This window comes from Ambystoma mexicanum, chromosome 5q, assembly GCF_040938575.1.
Source record: "Ambystoma mexicanum isolate Mex_15411 chromosome 5q, UKY_AmexF1_1, whole genome shotgun sequence".
Taxonomy (NCBI): Eukaryota; Metazoa; Chordata; class Amphibia; order Caudata; family Ambystomatidae; genus Ambystoma; species Ambystoma mexicanum.
The window spans coordinates 815,963,030-815,982,364 of NC_090933.1; the positions used below are offsets into that span (position 1 = coordinate 815,963,030).

General features: G+C 42.5%; 1 protein-coding gene across 1 annotated transcript in view; it reads right to left on the reverse strand.

Moving 5' to 3' along the window:
* Positions 1 to 7,320: 7,320 nt before the first annotated feature.
* The window catches only part of PSKH2 (protein serine kinase H2), a 427,454-nt gene continuing 415,439 nt past the window's right edge, over positions 7,321 to 19,335 (reverse strand). Inside the window, exon 3 of the mRNA XM_069621299.1 lies at positions 7,321 to 9,981. Within this exon, the coding sequence (XP_069477400.1) occupies positions 9,670 to 9,981 (312 nt within the window). The 3' untranslated portion in view covers positions 7,321 to 9,669. The remainder of the gene's footprint in view (positions 9,982 to 19,335) is intronic.

Sequence of the window (19,335 nt, forward strand, 5' to 3'; positions counted from 1 at the left end):
GGCCCAAAGTATTTCAGTGTTTCTACACGTATCTGCTCATGCCTGCAGATCAACACTGCCACCACTGAGCCAAACGGCCCTCCTCTCTTCTCCTGTTAGAGTGTATGATGCGCGCTGTTTATGCAATGATGAAAGGCAGCAGGGCCAGACGCCTTACATACACGCCATTGGCCGCTCAATATTGTAGTCCACGGCTTCTGCTTATTGTCCTTCAGGCTCTGTATTATAAAAAGAAAAAAATAAAATCTACATAGAAGGGACACATCCATGCTCAGAGGTAGACAGAGACAGCAGAGTCTTCCCAACAGGAACCCATCTTGACTTTCTCTGAACCATCCGCAAGATAAAAGATGTACGTTCAGAGTTTTGATCTAAACTTGCATCTTTTCACAGAAAACAACTTGGGACGGTGCCCTTGAGCCCCAACATTTCAAAGGCCACTGTAGAGCACTGATTTTTGGGTATCGAGGACACAATTAAACAGTAACTGCCTTCAGCTTCAATTCTCCCAGTGCAGAACATGTCTCCCATAAAATGCGCGTCCAGTGAAAAAGTAGCCTGCAAAATGGCCGCCAGGCGGCAACATTTTGCAATAAATGCACCCTCAGTAAAATCAAACACTTTCCCCAAATTTTCTACGATTGGAGTTTATATAAAATGATACCCCTCCTAGAATATTTGGTGAAAGTATTTTAGGGGTCAGGAAAAAAAGGTCCCCTAGCTGGCGACTTTTTCCAGCTGACATTATCACATGGAACCATAAAAGGGACAGTGCTGCTGTGATAAAGAAGAGTGCCAGTGTCTCTGTGTTATGATCTGGCCAGCTGGTACATGTAGTTGGTGCGGTCCTGCGCACTGTAAGGTCCAGGTTTGACTATTGGCGCCCGTCTGAGGGAGGGGCAGAATAGCTGCATGTGATTGTCCCCTGCCCAGCAGCAGGTGCTAAGTGAGGGTGGCCAGCCTCCCCATGCCCATCACCCACTCAGCGAGGTACTGGGTGCGCCTGGTGTTAGGCAAGGGACTTCATCACAGAAGATATGTTCTTCCTCCAATGCTTTAAATGTAGGTTTGTGTTATTTAACTCCCTAACTAAAACATAACATAGCACGTGTGGGGATTAAGAAATAAAACATGTGGAAGAAACTTACATTATTTTTGAGCTAGTGGGGAGATGACTGAATGTGACTCTGAGAGGGAGGAGGGGGCATGGGCTATGAAATATAACAACACATCACATTTTGTACTAAAAAACGTGTATTTTAATTATGTTTTTAAAAAATCACATTTCTATTTAGCGCTTGATACTGGATCCCGATGTTCAGGCTGAGGAGAGAGCACTTACCTTGTGAGCAATACACCAGAGGGACATTTGTATTTATATTTGTATGAAGTTTTTATAGCGCTTGATGTCTAATCATTTTACGGAGTAGTCATAATGGTACAGTTCACATTAAAAGGAGCATGAGTTAATTGGATAGAAGAAAGATTTTCAATCGAGATGTGAAAAGAGGAGAAAGACCTTGGGAGAAGATTCCAGTGATTAGGGGCCAAGAGTGAAAAGGAGCAAAAACCCACCCTTCTATTTTCATTACCCTACATGATAAAGGTTATAAATGTGCATGTATTCGCTCCCTGACTTGTCCCACTCTTCCCCTTTCCTGCTCTCCTTGACCTCATTTCTTTTTCACCCACAGACCACTGTCTCTCTGCCACCAGGTGTGGGGTCACAGTTCGCCTCTACATGGACCAGGCTTGGTGCTTTAAGATCACTATGGTGGTTGTCTGCAGTATAAAAGACGAATAACCTAACATGAAATACTGTAGAAACGCACTCGTTTTCATAATATAGAAGAATACATTATTGATGGTTTTCTGAAAAAATGTTCTTTTGTTATGCAAATTATTTTTGTATATATAGCTTGTATTTTGTTATGCTATTTTTGTATGCATAGCCAAAGTACTCCAACCATGAGGAGACCAATACAAGATGGATAGAGGCAATGGTGTATATACCTCCTCAAAACATTATCCTAATCTCTATGTAGTCAGGCACGATGCACATGATACAACTTTATTGCAATCATCCTCTTAGCGCATGGTTCCATTCGAATGCTTACCCTCGGCGCAAAATCATCTTAGAAACGCCATAAGCAGAATTGCTCTGTTGCAATTGATCTTGTTTTATACTAGCCATCAATTTAACATCTGAAACAGTTGTAAAGGTTCTTACTATCGAATCGAAGCACAAGGATCTTTACCTGAGTGGCTTTATGGGAAGACAAGCATTTGAGTCTAGCACGATTGTTAAAATGCCCGAGTTCTGTGGCTCAATGCCTGGGAAGCCACTAGAAATCTAAAGCTCTTTCCTGAGCAAGTCGTATTAGAGCCAATCAATGAGAGGCGTAGAGAGGGTAGGACCTAGGCGGGCATGGCCCAGCCATAATCTGTAAATGCCCACTCAGAAGCGCTGTGTGGGCATTTGCAGATGTTAATGTCACTGTGGTGGGCCCAACTGCATTAGCTTCAGGCCCCACTTGTTAGACAATCCTGGCTACGCCTCTGTGAAATGGCACATACAGATGTGTTTGAAGGAGCACAATCACCATTATGCCAATCTCATTCTACATCAACAGAGATCCACACTGTCGAATCGGCAGGAGCATAAAAAAGGGTCGCGCCAGATTCCAGACCTTTCTTTAAGCTCCTGTGGACTTTGAACATTTTTTGCAGGCGTAGTGCGGCCGCGCATTGGGATGACCTTTTCCACCATGCATTCCTGCTCTGAACGCAAAATCCACATGGATTTGCGACAGCTTGACATTTTCCTGCTGGCAACAAATTAATGGATTCATATGAAATCTGCCTGTTTTCAGCACCTGCTAAAAGCAGGAGTATGCCATACGAATCCATGACCAACGCAGAGGAAACGAAAGATCAGGCCCAGTAAAACAAGAGTATTAATCAGCTGAGTTAAAGAATAAGGTTTCTATACTTCTCAAGCAACAGGTAACATGTTCCATTCTCTTGGAGCATGGAAAACAAAGCAGGTTTCACCAAATCTTTTTAGGCGAAACTGGGTTTGGTTCAACTGAAGGGGTTGGTTCAACTGAAGATTATCAGAGGAACGCAATTTACGACGGGATTGTTTAAGTGACTATCTCTTGGACAGATAAAGGGGAGCACACAAGTTCTGACATTTAAAAGCAAGAGACAATGGGCCTCATTACAGATCGGGTGGTCCGGTAAACCCGCCGCCACTGTTAATTCCGGAACGCCCGATCCCGACTCCTGCAGGCGGGAGGTGATGTTCCTGCCAGGTCTGACCTCACAAGATGGTGCCGGTGTTTCCACTTCCCCATTTCCATTGTGTCCTATGGGACTCAATGGGAATGTGGATTTACCAAATTCCGCCTCTGGAATTCCCGGGACACCAGGGTCGTAATGCCCTGGTATTTCCGGGAGTCACGGAGGCAGAATGGTAACACGAGTCCCACGGTAACAGGCAGTTTTACCGCCTCGGTTTACCGCCGGACTCGTAATGAGGCCCAATATCTTACAAATGTTGAAATGTGCATGGAGGAGGCCCAAATGCACATGAGTGCACATGTTGGTGATCCCCTCCATGTAATTAACACTTATATGTGCCTGTGAAACTTTTAAAGACAGCTGCAGATTAATTAGGCATACAGCTGGGCTTTTAGGTCTGTGTAATTGCCAGTCCGAGTTTTGAATTAACATAGCTACAAAAACATACGCTGGATCTACCAGAAAGTGGAAGTTTTTTTAGACTTTTTTTGGAGAGAAAAACATGCCAACTTCCTGAGTGTCCTGCAGACATTTATTAGAAAAGATGGACATGGCATTCAAGGGAACGTCAACATTGTTGCCGCCACTCCCGTCATTGATAAAATAGTGCATGGTCAAGCGTGACTGCCAGTAGATTGTTTTGCATGCAATACCGATGCATGCTTTCGCTTGGGCCTAATAACGATGTGCCCTAATTTCCGGCTAATTACAGAGGGCCTGTGCATGGAGGCTGTTCACCCCTACCCTTACACAGGGGTTGAAGTATTTTGTTTTATCGCATTTTAAATCCACATCCCGATTCACAAGTGGGATGCTCTTTAAAATGCAGGAACATTAAAGGCCTCCCCTGTGCCTCAACGGAACAGCCGATGTTCCGTTGAGGCACAGGGTGCATGGTGCCTGTAAAGGCCATGATGGTCAAATATGCTTCCAGCACTTACATGGGTCCTTGTAAACTTTGAAAATATTAGTTTCAGGCAGATATTTCCAAATGCATATATTCATGAAACATACGGGTCACTTTTGTGAATAAAGTGGCCAGCTCATTGCTTTAGAGGGGGAGGGCAGGTCAAAATAATGAGTATCTTGGCCCACTCACAATGAGGCACATGTGAACCTGATCCTTGCAACTGGCTCATATTTAGAAATAATAATGTATTTGTTTTTACATTTATAGCAGCGCGCACATCCTGCGGGTATCTAGGCGCTAATTGCAATGAGAGAGACATGGATCAGGAAAGGACAGTCAGGGGGTAGGAGTGTCAATTGAAGAGAAGAGTTTTGATATGCTTTCTGAAGATGTTGTAGGAGGATTTGCCTAGCAGGTGTGGGGGTAGCTTGTTCCAAAGAGAGGGTGCCCGGACTGGGAAGCTGGAGCCCCCACTTTTGCACGCTTGAATCTTGGCGTGACAAGGCGTTGGCTGTATGCAGATCTTGTAGGTCTTTCTGAGACCCGCCATTTTAGTGTGTCAGTTAGGTAGCTTGGAGCGTCATTTGAGAGACATCAGTGGATGAGAGAAAGAATTTTGAAGATGTTTCTGTCCTTGACATGGAACCAATATGCTGCTTTCCTGGCATGCAATATCGTCCCGTTTACCAATGACAAGTGCAGCTCTGAGCGTATTGTTTTGGGTTGTCTGTAGTTTGCCGATGTTTTTTTAGAAGTGCCAGAAAGTAGGGAGTTGCAGTAGCCAAGTTTAGAGCATATTAACGCCCGAGCGAGGTCGGTCCGTAGTTGTAGACCGTTCATGTACTGAGGAACTTGCCTATACTGTATGCCTTACTGACGAGGGGGATATAAAGTAGGTAATAAAGTATCAAACATTGATTTTCGCTTGCAGGAGAAAGATGGCCAGATACTCAAGTGGCTCACAGGAAAACAACCATGTACGGGGCATTCATTTAGCATCCGGTTGCAAAATATTGCAATTTTGGGGTACAGCTGAGCACTTCATCACTCTAAGACGATTAATATGGGTGCTGCATAGCTGTGACGTGCTTATTGGGGTGTCTCTGGTAATGAAGCATGGAGTTGGTGCCACCACTTATATCCATCCTTACGAGTGCCGTTCCCCTGGAGACCTTTTACCTGTGCAGGTTACGTAGACACATACTGTTCATCCAAATAAAGGTTTCAAGGAAATTCACATTATTAGCACCATCCACTTATATCATGAATTATAAATACTCTACTTCAATGATTTGATCTCATGTGTCAAAATAATCCTGATTAAGTTTCAATTTCCATTATGCCATTGATATATGTTTGTCCCATAGAGTTAGATGTAAGTTTAGGCTACCGCTGCATGTAAAAATAGAATGTTAATGCCTAATATTCCTTCAAAATGACTTATGGTTGATCAGCTGGGGCAAACCAGTTTGACAGCTACAGTGTGCTTTTAATGTATATAGGCAATCATTATATAAAGCAGTCAATCAGACGGAGGGATCCTGCCATGAGAACCGAGGAAAGGGGAACAGCAGCCTGTTTCGTGAAGGACAACATGGATGTCAGCAGGGCACATTAGAAAGTCAGAGGCAGCCATTGCCCAAAATTACTACGAGGAGTGATGTTACAAGAGATATATGTTTAGTTTATCTGAGAGAAATGCTTTCACTCATGCAAGCTTCCGTCACATTAAGTATTGCACCGCCCAGACAAAATCACCCCTACCACTCTGCTGAGGTTTGTGACAAGACTTTTAAGTTGTTTACACGTCTGACCATAGACCTTAATCAGTGTCAAGTTGTGAGGAAAACCATAGCTGTGACACTTGTGACGAAGTGAGCTCACAGTCATTATCACAAAGACCTGGGAGTGATTTCCCCAGTTAGTCCAGGCCAGTAAGAACCCTTATTAACATATTCAGAGGATAAGATTGCCACACCCTTTGGAAAGACCAAACAAACAAGGGCCACATCTCCCAGAATCCCCTTCTCTCAGAGAGGGACATCCTGTTCCTGGTCTGGGAAAGAGGACTATGGGCAGAACCTAATCAGAACACATAAAGTACCTTTCCAACCCTGAAGAGGAGAATTATGAGAGACCTGCACCACCCCCCTCGATTTAAACCCAAGTTGACATAGAGAAATACAACACTCCCCTCTGCCACAACCAGACACACAGAGAGGACTCCACTCCTTCCCCCACACTACAGAAGGACCTGGCGAAAGTGAATCTCAGGTTTTCTCTACAGCTACAAACCCGGCAGAAAGAGTCTCCAGCAGCCAACAACTCCAATTAAATGAATGGGAGAAGTATCCACAAAAAACAAAATAAGGTAGACATTTTTTCCCACAAAATCTCACGTCCACAAAAGTAGCAGCAGAAAAGCAGCACCAACAGAATAGTTCACAGCAATACACAGAAAAGAAATCCAAAATGGTGGCTGAACTATGTCGCACAAACAGTGCTAATCATCATATCTGCTACCGAGCATGCTCAAACAGAACACCTGACCTTTCCAGCTACTCAGGGAGAAGCTATTAATTCCTTCCCTAAACAAAGGCCAGCTCCCAGGGCAATAGTGAAGGTGATTTTCGAAGTGCATAACTGGTGAGCCGTGGTATTGTAGAGCTGGTGAACTGTTGCATGAGAAGACAAGATCTGTTGGGTGAAGGATGGGTCGATCGGAGTAGAGAGGAGGCAACCTGCTACACCTGGGTGATGGAGTGAAAGTGATAACCTGGAGAGTGGAGGAGGGTGGGATGAAAGAGAAAACCTGGAGAGTGAAAGAAGATAAAACCTGGAAAGAGGAGGAAGACAGAGTGAAAGCTAAAACCAGAGTGGACAAAGTGAAAACCAAAGAGTGTAGGCTTGTGGCGTGAACAGTTAAACCTGGAGACTGATCACACTCTGGTGGGATAATCAGTTGTGAATTCAGTCCCACTAATCTATGGCATGTCAAGCCGGTTGCACATGATCTTCACACATGCTTCCAGAACACTGCTTGACCCTCAACAGCCTGTATATAATTTATAGTTTATAAACTACAGAACGTTTTTTATTTTGTGCAAGTGTTGTCGTGATTGTTTACAGCACACACAGCTCACCCAACATAGACATGCAAATTGGAAGGTTTTCAAATAAGAGATACCCTGGATAGCAGTCTATGGGAAGCCAACCGTACCCGGTTTCATGATTTCCTGAAAGAAAAACCATTGCCCTTTACATGTTCGGCCTGGGACCACCCCCAAACCTGAAGACATTCTTTGGTCGCCATCTTTACTGCCATTTGCTCCTTTCGCCTTTCTCCTAATCACATGATGCAACATGTCAGGGACTGCAACTATCTACAAACAACTGTTATTTGAAGGACTTCTTTGTCAGCCAAGCGTTCTCCAACCAAGTACAGGCCAGAGGGCCGGGATGCCTTTGATGCAATGTTTGATTCTTCCTTTGACTGATTTCCTGTTTTAGAGTTTCGAGTGTAAGTATCTAGGCTTTCCTCAAATATAGGAACGTTTGGTGTGTACATTACACACGAGTCGGTGGTATCGTTGCACATGTATGTGTGACAGACTGTATGGTATGTTCCGGATTTGTCCCGATCTCCCGCAGTTCCAAGGATAGCGTGAAGGCTCAGAGTTGGAGTACGTCGTTATTGAGCTACGTTGATGGTGGCGTTCGCTGCACATGCGCATAGGGTGAGACCCCCACTCTTCCCCACACCGGGTATAAGCTTGGTTTGCTACATTACAAAGCTGAAGGGGGGCACTCATGTCATGCAAAGGAATACAATTCAGCCGTGTGGGGATACATGAAATCACAGAAGCAGGTAAAGAGAACATGACATTTATATGTGTCGAAAAGCATAGGTCACCAAATAAGATGTTCCGTAAAAATCATGACACCAACAGGAAACAAATCAGACATGTCTATTAATGAAAAATGCACATCCTGCTTTAAGGATCTCGAAGGGCAAAGCAAAACCCGTTCATCCAATACGTTTACTCAGTAATAATAATAAAATAAATGATGAGTAGACGGCATGGACGCCAATGGAGGAGAAGTTGAGGCAGGCCTATTATGGGGCAATGGGACTGGAAGTAAACATGCTAGCATGTATTCAACAAGTGTGGAAAGAAACGTTTCAGATGTTTGATGAAGGGAATGTGTAGGCACACTGAGCCCACGTGGGAGGGATGGCGAGGTTAGAGTATGGCATCCAGTAAGTGGCTGGTGCTCGAATAGAATCACTTTAGAAAGCTGGGGACATCTCCTGGCATGAGTTGGTTGCATGAGTCATGACAGCATGTTACCCCTATGAGAGGTTTATGTCAGACTAAAGCAATGTCACTCTTTCCAAAAGGGAAACATAAAGGCAGAGAGATGAGCCTGATCCACAGTAAGAAAGACATCCATAACAAACATGGCTATTGTTGCATGCCAAGGATTTGAAAACGAGGTGAACACCCTAGGAATGGAAGCGTTCACAGAATTACATGTGCCTGCTTCTCTTAAGAGTCATCTTATATTTGGTTAATTTTTGGGGAAATATGGAGCTATAGGTTTACGGGGAAGTTTAAGGCAATTGAAGGGACAGGGCACTGTACTGAAGCTGTGAAATGCATTGGTTTTCAACTCTCTTTTTATTTTATGTAGCAAACTTCTGACGGGAAACAATAAAAGAGACTCAGGGTTAATCGGTATGGTTGGGGAGTGTCTAGTATCCTATCAAACAGGAAAGGGTGACATAAGCACAGACTAAAGCTTAGTCTTTGTATCACCAACCCATGAGTGCACTGGCGCAGCAGCTGGTACCAGGTGTTTCATATCTAATGATGCATGTGGCAGTTAAGAATGAATGCTGCCATGTGAAAATATAATCAAATTACATTTTCCAAAACAAGCAGCTACCTTAGCACAGGCCCTTATTAACATGGCCCTTCTTCAGTCCACCATATGTCAGTAGTATTCAGGGTGAAACTATCCCTGCAAAATGGAAGAACACCTTGCATTTTCAATGAATTCATCTTTTATAACATCTTTAATACCAAGGACCAGTCTCTAAGGGGGACTGGAATTCTAACCTGTGTTGCTCTGCGTTATCTTACTTCCAAGACACATGTGTTGCCCCTGAGCTATCCTCCCATGGTCCTCACATCATAGGGTCTACTAGTTAAAAGAAGGACTTCATTATTGAAGGAGCAAGGGTTAGCAATGTCATGGTTATGACACGAGGCAGGGTTGCATATATGAAAGGTTTGCAGGGCTTAAGATGTTAATATGTACTAATATGATTTAGATTTTCTCGCACTGCTTTCAAGGGAGGCAAACATGTATTGACCTTGACATCGAGCACAAGATCTTTCTAGCTACTATACATACATGAACGTTAAACATATTTGCTGAAAATAAAATCACTGTTCATAATGAGGTTGGTAACGTAAGTCGCGCTCCAAGATTTCCCTCTCCCATAAGCGCCGTGATCTGCCGGAGTGACCAGACTTGGAGGAGTGTGCCGACTTGGAACTCTGACAGCGGGAGGAGGAGACCCTGCGCATGAGGTTCTGCGAAATGGACCGATGGAGGTTCTTCATAGAAGACGAAGCAGCCATTGTCTTTATCCATGGGTGCTGCAGAGCCTCACTGGCTGATAAACGATCCCCAGAATCAACAGTTAGGAGTCGATCTATAAAGTCCTTGGCAAGGTTAGAGACGCTGGGCCATGGCTGAAAGACAAAAAAACAGAAGTGAATTAAAAAAAAAGAAAATATATGCTGCAAAATGAACATTAAAACAGTTGGTCGGAATACAAATCTCAACTCTTGTCACAGTGCAAGAAGAATTGCACATATTGTCCATAGCATTTAGACTCAAACAACCGGCAAGCCCACGCTGCTGTTGAACAACACCACATCGTTGGGAACTGTCAACGCCGCTCCGTAACTAGACCACGGCTCAATTCCGAAAGCACCCAGACTCCTGGTTCAATGCAAAAAACTCCTCAATGTATGGTGTTGAGCCCCAAAGACAAGAACTAAAGTACTGTGAAGAGGCTCTGTCACTCTGGTCCACTCTTGACTTTAAGCCCCCCACTTCTCACTTTTTCTCACAAGACAATCTTGAACATTGACATTGCAACAAGTTAGTTAGTGCCTGTACACCCCTGTTTATCGAACCAGAGTGCCATTCTACAACGGTCTGAAGTTTCAGCGTTTCTTCACAGGAGTGGGTTTTTGCAAGTGTTTTTAATTAGCTGATTGGATTGTTATTATTTGATGACAGTACATTATTTATAGAACCTTGATTGGACATGCTTTTATTTTTGAGTCTTTGTACTTAAGTTGTTTGGGTTGTTACTGATATCAAGTCACACCCCTTCTGGGAGTACAGCCTGCCCTCAGCCCACATTACCACACAAGGCAAATGCAGTATACCCATCGGGCTGTGTCGGTTTTACCTCTATGATTGGGATCACTGCTGGTTTACTAGTAGTGTGGGGCTGAGTAGGCTGTCTAACCATCGCTCATCCATGTACTCCTGCACAGCAGTAGTAATTCTGTCAAAAATGGTACTGTACAACAGGCAAACAATGTGTGAGTCTTCCAAATCAGATGAGCATCAACCTGAGTAGTGTCACACCACCCTTTGGATGAAAGCTGTAAATGCTGAGCCTAAGTAAAGGCCTAAGTGAAGGAGAAGACATAGGATGCCTATCAGAATATATAGTGCGAGGGAAGCAGGAATATGGCGTGACCCTAACCATGTCTAGATCACTTATTTTGATTTCTCTGTTGATCAGATGTATTATTTTTAGACGTGAAAGAAAAACATAAGAACAGTGAAAATCAAATCAGCAAACAACCATTTGCACAGGGTCCCCTGCCAGGGAAAAATGCAAAAAAACACACCGGGCAGGATAAATACCAAAACCAAGACTTTAATTTCTTCTGTAAATGCAGAAAGTTCAAAATGCATTTCAAATCAGAACAAAGGCAGTTCTAGAAGAAGCAAGTAGGGGGGGAGAATGCCCTTTTCCATTAGACACGCCATTTTGAAATGAGTACGATGGTCCAGGAGCAGCCACGGCAGCTGTTGTAACAAGGCTCAAACTTTCTCGCACTGACGACCATTCATTTTCATGGGCCAAGTGTGATTGCATGCAAGCCAACCAGGACTCAGTTACCTGAATCAATGCAGGAAACCAGAGGCACCTGCAGCAGCAGGTGTAAGTCAGAGGGAGGAATGTGGGGCTTGATGGCATTTATTTATTTATTTATTTTACATTTTTAAAGTGCTCACACAGCCCGCAGGCATCGATGCGCTGTTCTTGGAATTGTTTGTATTTTTTGGTTGCGTAATTGTTTTTGTCTTAGTTGCGTATTTATAACACGCTTAAACACCTAGAGTTTTCTAAGCGCGGACCCAGGGATCAAACCTGTTTTGCTTCGTGTCGTCTTGCTTCCAAGGCGCGCACGTTGCCGATGAGCTATCCTCCCGGGCATGAACAGAATACAACTAAAAGTTGCACAATATAACTATCTGTCGCAAATTCATTCTCGCATAGAGACTGCAGTTCAGCAGAAAGTTTGAAGACTTAGCCGACAGGGAATGAAATTGAATATTCTCTCCTCTGTCAATTCGGACATCCACACCTGGATAGTCAATCTGTGGCTTCATCGTGCAAATAGGGATCCAGTTAACATCACTAAAGAAGATTTGATCACACGTGCAGGTTATTCCCAAAAAAGTTATATCAGATGGATTGGGTTGATTCCCAAGAAGAAATTGGTTCTTATTTGTCTTATTAGGAATTTGCACTACACACGCACAAAAGGTTACCAAGATTAATGTATGTTGAGTGCTTTCCAGATGAAAAAAAAACGTGATATATACATGGGTCAGTTACATTGTAAAGAATGTATTAGTCATTGGCTTTCCTTTAGTTCAGAGGGATGTCGCTTTTGCAATGTAACCTCACAAAAAGAATCCATCAAGCATTTGCTCATTTATTGTAATCACTTTGAGAATGACAGAATTGCTTTTTTGGGGGATGAGAATGTGATGAATACGGATACATCACGGGAACTGTTGTGGGTCAAATGTATGAAGAATCCCCACAAATCATTTATGTGTGCTTTGGGATGGTTACTTTTTAAAATTGAACATGAATTACTACAAAGAATGAATTGTGTTGTAGTTGATTGAAATTGATGCTTTTTCATGCTTTTTACAGGCAATCAAACAGATTTGATTATGAGTTGTTAAAGATGTATGTACACTGATATGATAATTTGCCCCTGATTTACACGTGCGTACTTGGAGACGCTTTCCTTGCAATGAATTGTTATTGTTGGTTTGAAGAGACGCTAATACTTTTGTTTAGTGATCCATGTCAGGAATGATTTTAGCTTTGAATGGTTTAAATTTTGTATTATACATGTTAAGTTGTGTTTTCTTGCTTTGTGATATGTTTCATTTTGTATGTCATATTCTTTGATGGTGTGAAAAAAATGTTTGTAAACGAAAACACACGGTATTAATAAAAAATAAAAAATAGGGCTCCAGTCATGAAGAAATTCGATTTTACAATTTGCATCCACTCCTCATTGTCTCTCAAGCAGACCTGCTGCTGCAACAACTGGATGTCTTCCAGAATGGGCACACCCAGGTACAGTTGTGTGCCATCCCCGTATGCATTATTATGGAAATTCCATGATTGGCAGCCAGATCCCTCAGTGTGTCCAGGTATAGTATAATTAACATGCGGCCAGGATCCACCCGTAGCTGCACCAAATGGAGCAGGGACAGGAGCAGACATGGTGTTCCACAACCTGACCAACTGGAAACTCAGACCAGGAAGAAGGCAAAGGTGGCTAGCACAGAACCCCCAGAAAGTTTCTGGTTTCCTAGAACGTCCAGCAGCACTCCACATTCGATTGTGTCAAAGATTGCAGACAGATCAAGTAAAAACAAGCCCCCCCAACATTGCACAAACTGAGCAAGTTCGCTAGCACCTGCAGGGCCACAAATTTGCTGCTGCAGCCCAGATTCGTACAGTAGGGGACCAGGAGAGGTGCTTCAGTGATGAACCTGTTCAGTTGTAAAGATACACCCAGCTCCTTGACTTTGTCCAAAGGAAAAATCAAGCTGGCAATGGGCCAACTGTTCTAAAAGAGTTTATGAAGTTTCCCTGAAAAAGAAAATCTGCAGAAGCCTCTAGTGATGCATGCAGGCTTTATCAGGGACGGACAATGTCAAATGCATCACAAGTAAAAACATTGGGCTTTATTATGATTTTGCTGCGATTACCTAAGGTAATGAAAGAAAATGTCTGACCGGAAGCCGTCCAGAGTGCAACTGCACACTGGGCTGCACACCGAATGAAGCAACATCAAAAAGAAATGGCCTCACACATTTGGTTAATTTTCATAAAATATTTATGTTTCTGCAGGATAGCTCTGGGGCAACGCGCTCGCCTTGGAAGCAAGAAAATGCAGATCAACACATGTTTGATTCCTGGGTCCACGCTTAGAAACCTCTGGTTATTAAGCAAGTTATAAATAGCCAATTACAATTACAATGGCAAAAATCAATTCACCAGAAGCAAATTTGAACAACCATACAAAAGCTCACATACGTCTTTAGTATACAAAGTAATTTAAGCATAAAAAGCATGTGATGGGCCGATAGAGGGCCACAAAGAACACCAGCACACAAAAAGACAATAAAGTGGTTTTAACCTAACCCCTATTTCACACCCCTATGTAAGGTTACATTCTTAGCCCAACGTGTTTCGAGAACAAGTCCCATCTTCAGGGGGTAAGCCATGCCAAGTTCCTAATAGAAACCAAGAAAAATATGTAATGTTGAAAGTTATCATAAGAAGACAATGGGCCTCATTCCGAGGTTGGAGGTAAGGGTTAACGGTCACCGTTAATGGCAACGGTGACCGTTAACACTTAACACCATATTCCGAGTTCCCTTTTGCGGGTTGACATTTAACGCCTGCTTTTAGCAGGCGTTAAAAATCCAACCCGCAAAGGGACCTTGGAGTAAATTACGGCACCGTAATTTACGGTGCCGTAATTTACTCCTTCCCCATTCCCATTGAGCCCTATGGGGGCAGGAATGGGGATGGGGAACCGGTACGGTGAATGGGGAATTACCGGTCCCTCCAACCTTGGAATGGACCGGTAATTACTCCATTCACCATGCCGGATTTCCATGGACTAAATAGCTCCATGGTTGTTTACCATGGTGCTATTTACTCCATGGATAGCGCCAGCCTCGGAATGAGGCCCAATGTAGTAATTAAGCATGCATTGATTAACATAAGCACTGTTAAGGAAATTGACGTACCTCGATATAAACTCAGAGGCCCGCTTTCTTAATGAAGCTCCTCAATCCAATGAGGCTACACCCACACTGTCAGGTGCTCCCTCAATGACATCTCTGCGAAATTGTAACTCCTGCACATTACTCACATACCTGTGCACATGTTCTGCAGTGACTCAAGTTCACTCAAAAAGGAGTTCCTGTGATGTCCAGCACTGTGTGGTCAGCAGTAGGAGAATGGTCCCCGCAACAATATAACAAGGATGTCTGATCAATATAAAAGCGATTTTCTTTCTAGTGCCCTATATTATGTTCTTAACAAAGCTAAGAAGTGGGAATACTAATGCTTTTGCTTTGTCGGTATAAGAGGTGCATATTTGATACCGGTAGCATCCGTAATCGACACTCCCTGTGAGAAGAAAAAATCATATTCCAAAGACAAGTATGGATTCTAGGGCCCCCATTAAAGTGGGGCCCGATATATTCCAGATCATTAGGCTTGCGATGCATCGTTGTACTGGCAAGAGATGCTGTGTGAACCTTTTTTCCTTTTTAATATCAATAGAGAATATGCTGCTAAAGTGCTCTGACCATGTGACGTGCAAAGTTTTAGTCATGTTATTAACGAGCCATGGACAGAGATGGGATCAAGAGACTGGCCCTGTAAGGGAGAAGGTGTCACATCAAGTGGCTTCAGGTCATGGCTATACAACATTTCCAAGAACTCCAAAGTGTCTGGAGCAGATACATCTTCAAGCCAATTGTTGAAACCACCAATGCAGGCCAGCTCATGATGCTTGTTACCTGTGGTGGAAAGGAATACACCAAGATTACCCAAAAAAGATTTAACTGTACCTGGGTGTCTATATCCCAGTAATATCTTATATGAAATTGACAGAGAGAGCCAGACAATCATGTGTCCCACCTGCGACTCGTCATCCCAATATAGGCGGTCTAAGTGAGAAACCGTTAAACTAGAATTGTAGATGACAGCTACACCGCCTCCTCTCTTCGTAGCGCAATTAATAACTTGGATTAAGTATCCCTCAGGAACTAATGTGTGAAACATAGTATGTGACGCATTAGTAAACCATGTTTAAGTAATGAAAACAACATCTAGCATGTGTTCTTCTCTAGCGTCATGAATTTCAACATGATGAAGTGCCACCGACCTGGCATTAATCAAGGCAGCCTTAATTATAGCACGGGGGGGAGGGTGTTAGGTTTTTTAAAATGATACGGTGCCTCGTCTATAACCCTAGCTCACGAATTCTGTTTAATATCGATGCGTGAGCAGACCAGGTTTTGCTTTCAAATCCAGTTGAGTAGTTCTGCTGTACATCATAATGGTACATAATGGGTTAACAAACGTAGGCAATAAGCAGCTACTTACTACAATAACAAGGGCCGAAAATCTGGGGCCAACAGCAGCGCCCCCTGCCGAACTGAATACCACATCTTCATAAAGAGTATCCCATTAACCCTTTAACTGCCGATGGATTTCCCTCCCAGTGCCGAGTCCTTTTTTGATGATTTCGGTATGTCGCCATTCAATCCCAGGTAATGTTTTTGTTACATGGGATATCTGGCCCGAATTTGGCCCCTTTTCCTCCCACATGTAGGTGGTCATAACGTCACCAGGGAATACTAGTTTGCTATATGGGGTGAGAGAAAATTATAAGAAAGAGAGCAAATGCGTTTTCTCAGAAAATGCCAATAAATGATGTACAAAGAAGCCTGTGGGTTTTTCCTTGTAAGAGCTAGGATCAAATGGTTTGCTTTTCTGAATTCACCAATTTCCAGGCTTTCATGAACAGGTTGAGGGGAAACAAAAAAACATATTTTTATAAGGTTACCAGATTTGTGAGAGGTAGGCGATTTTTCCCTTTTTTTCCAATTGGACATACCCTCCTCTTTCATTCCTTCCAATTGGAAGGAATGGAAGAGGAGGGTACTAAAGTAAATGGGAAGACAGTAAGGCATAGCTTTCTGAAAAGTAGACACAACTCCAATTTTAGGAAGGGGTCATTTGCACTGGTGAGGCAACAACTATGTAGGTAAAATTCCCATAGTTTGGTGAGGGCTTGGAAAAATGACAGAAAAAAAAGGTATGTGCTGGACATGGTTGGACCTGTAAGGTAATGGCTTCTGTGAATATTGAGAAAAGCAATGCACCTCTACATTCCCCTGACTCTTCTAGTTAGGAAATCCCACATTTTTCATAAAATTTCACAAAACGAGCAATACTACAAGCCAGAAACGGAGCATTGGTACACAGAATTTATATGCTGACGTCCCACACAGATGTAATTAGCATGTGTAAATTAGGAAAACAAATGTGGTGAGGAAAGGCAAGCATCCATTTTTTGAAAGAGCACAGGCAGACATTTTGAAGGGTAGGTGACTTGGGCAGGTTACAAAAGTGTACAGTGCCTAAAGCACCGACTAAATGTAGGTTACATTTGGGAAATGAAAGTGTTGTGTAACAAAGTGCAGTAGCAAATGTATGAAAACGTTATCAAAATGAAGAGAAAACAACAAATGTACTACCTTCCCACATTTCCACAGGTGTCCTTATGAAAACTGTACCTCACATGTGTGGGTGCACCTATTTGGGCGCAAAGGGAGAAGGCCAAACCACTGGTACATCAAATGGCATGGGGAAGACTGTATTTGACTTTGTGGACAAACCACAGATTTGGGCTTGGGGTGTCGCAGCCACCATGGAAAACAGGGCACCCCATGTATTTCTGAAAAGAACACACTTGTGGGAATCTAAAGAATCTAAAGAGGTCTGACTTGCACGAATCACCCTAGAATTTATTAGCCACAAGCCCTGACAAAGGCCAAAAAATACACAATTTTCAGACATTTGCCATCGGGAAACCACTGAAACACGCCGCCAACAACACATGTCCTACTTTCCCACGTTCCTGAAAACAGTCCATGACATGTGTGGGTGCGCCTACGTGGGCGCAAATGGAAAAGGCTAAAACACTGGTATCCCAAAGGGTTTCGGGTGAGCAAATCTTTATTATTTTGGTCTTGTGGAAAACCTACAGATTTGGGCCTGCGGTGTCGCAGCCACCAAGGAAAACCCCATGCATTTCTGAAAAGAAGACACAGTGCGCCCTTAATCTTCTACAAGTTCCTTATATTATACTCACCCCAAACGTGGCATATATGGAGTCCACAGACAGTGCAGTAGTCCACGGACGTCAGACGGCATTCACAAAGCCCGGAATCATAAGGGAGACCCAAAGACCCAAAAAAATTGTACCCATCAACCAACAAACAAATGTACATAAAATCATTACTAATGTTTTACTAAAAATGTGTACCTTATTGTACAAACACTTACTTCAAAAAATACTAATAATATTTTCATTTGGCATACATTACAATGGAAACACCAACCAGAAACCAATCAGAAACCATAACTGTACACTTCAAATAATCACCAAAGTGTGTTGTATCTATTATTAGCTTTCAATATATTGTTAAGGATTTAAATCAGGCAATACACCCGGGTCTCCCCTAGCATGTAATGCGCAAATTAAATACTTATTTTATTGTGTCTATAGGTTCAATATTCTGAGTGATACACCCCTCATATCAAAACCTTTCACAAAATATCCCCAGGTCACAATGGACCAGGAATCAGGCGGGTTGGTAAAGGTAATATGTATTTATTTATTTAAAATTCAAATCAAACATAGGTTTTAATATATGGGGCAGCAATCACCAATGTGGTGACAAATACAAATAAGAAAGTAGGTAATGCAGTTGAATTCACTTTTAGAAACACAAAATATAAAACACAGAGAAAAGAACAGTTTGGGCTTGTTGGAAGCGCTTGAGTTAAAATTTTCCCCTGCAAATTTCTCAACTCACAAATAAGCTATTCAACAGAGATGTAAGGGAGCAGCAGGTATTCAGGAATAAAGAACAGTCAACAGAAATTAAAGATAACCTTCCCTCCCCGAACAAGAGAGAAAAATGTTTTGGAAATCTTACACTTTTAAAATGACATTCGAAAAATAGCTGAGCAAAACAATGAAAAGTGTGCAAAAATCCTTAAATCAATATAAATTCCTATGGGAGCAACACTGAAAAGAGGCTAACAATCATAAACTATAGTATGAGAACAATTACACCCTTTGAATCTTTATGGGAGTTTGGAAATAATTGAATGCGGTTTTTGTGTGGCAATGTAGCTACAGTTCTTATGTTTAAATCAGAGTTGAAATGAATTCTCTAGCTATCAAATTGAGAAAGTTATGCAAGGTTGAATGAGAGGTGTTTTTAGAAAAATAGAGCAGAGAAAAACAGAAAATCGGTTTTAAATGACAGGTTACTTTTACTTAGACTAGATGTAATGGCTAAGAAAAAGAGAATGCCACCCATGAATCTCCACAGTTACGCAGCCACTTGTAACCCTTCACATGGTGGATACCCCGTTTCCTTTATGGGAATTACTTTATTTAATCAAAATCACCATGGTCTAGTAAAACAAAAATGAAGAGAAAATCAGTGCTAACAGTAGAAATTACAGACAGGGTTGCAAGAATGGTTCTGACAATATTACACATTCTTAAGGTAAAGACAGGATGGCTTAGAGATGGGGATAGGACAAGGCAAGATATGCTATGGTTTACTATGATTCCTATTTATACTTACAGTCCACTTTAATTTAAGATTTTGGACCGTCAAGGGTTCTGGTCATCACACGGGTCAGTCTAAAA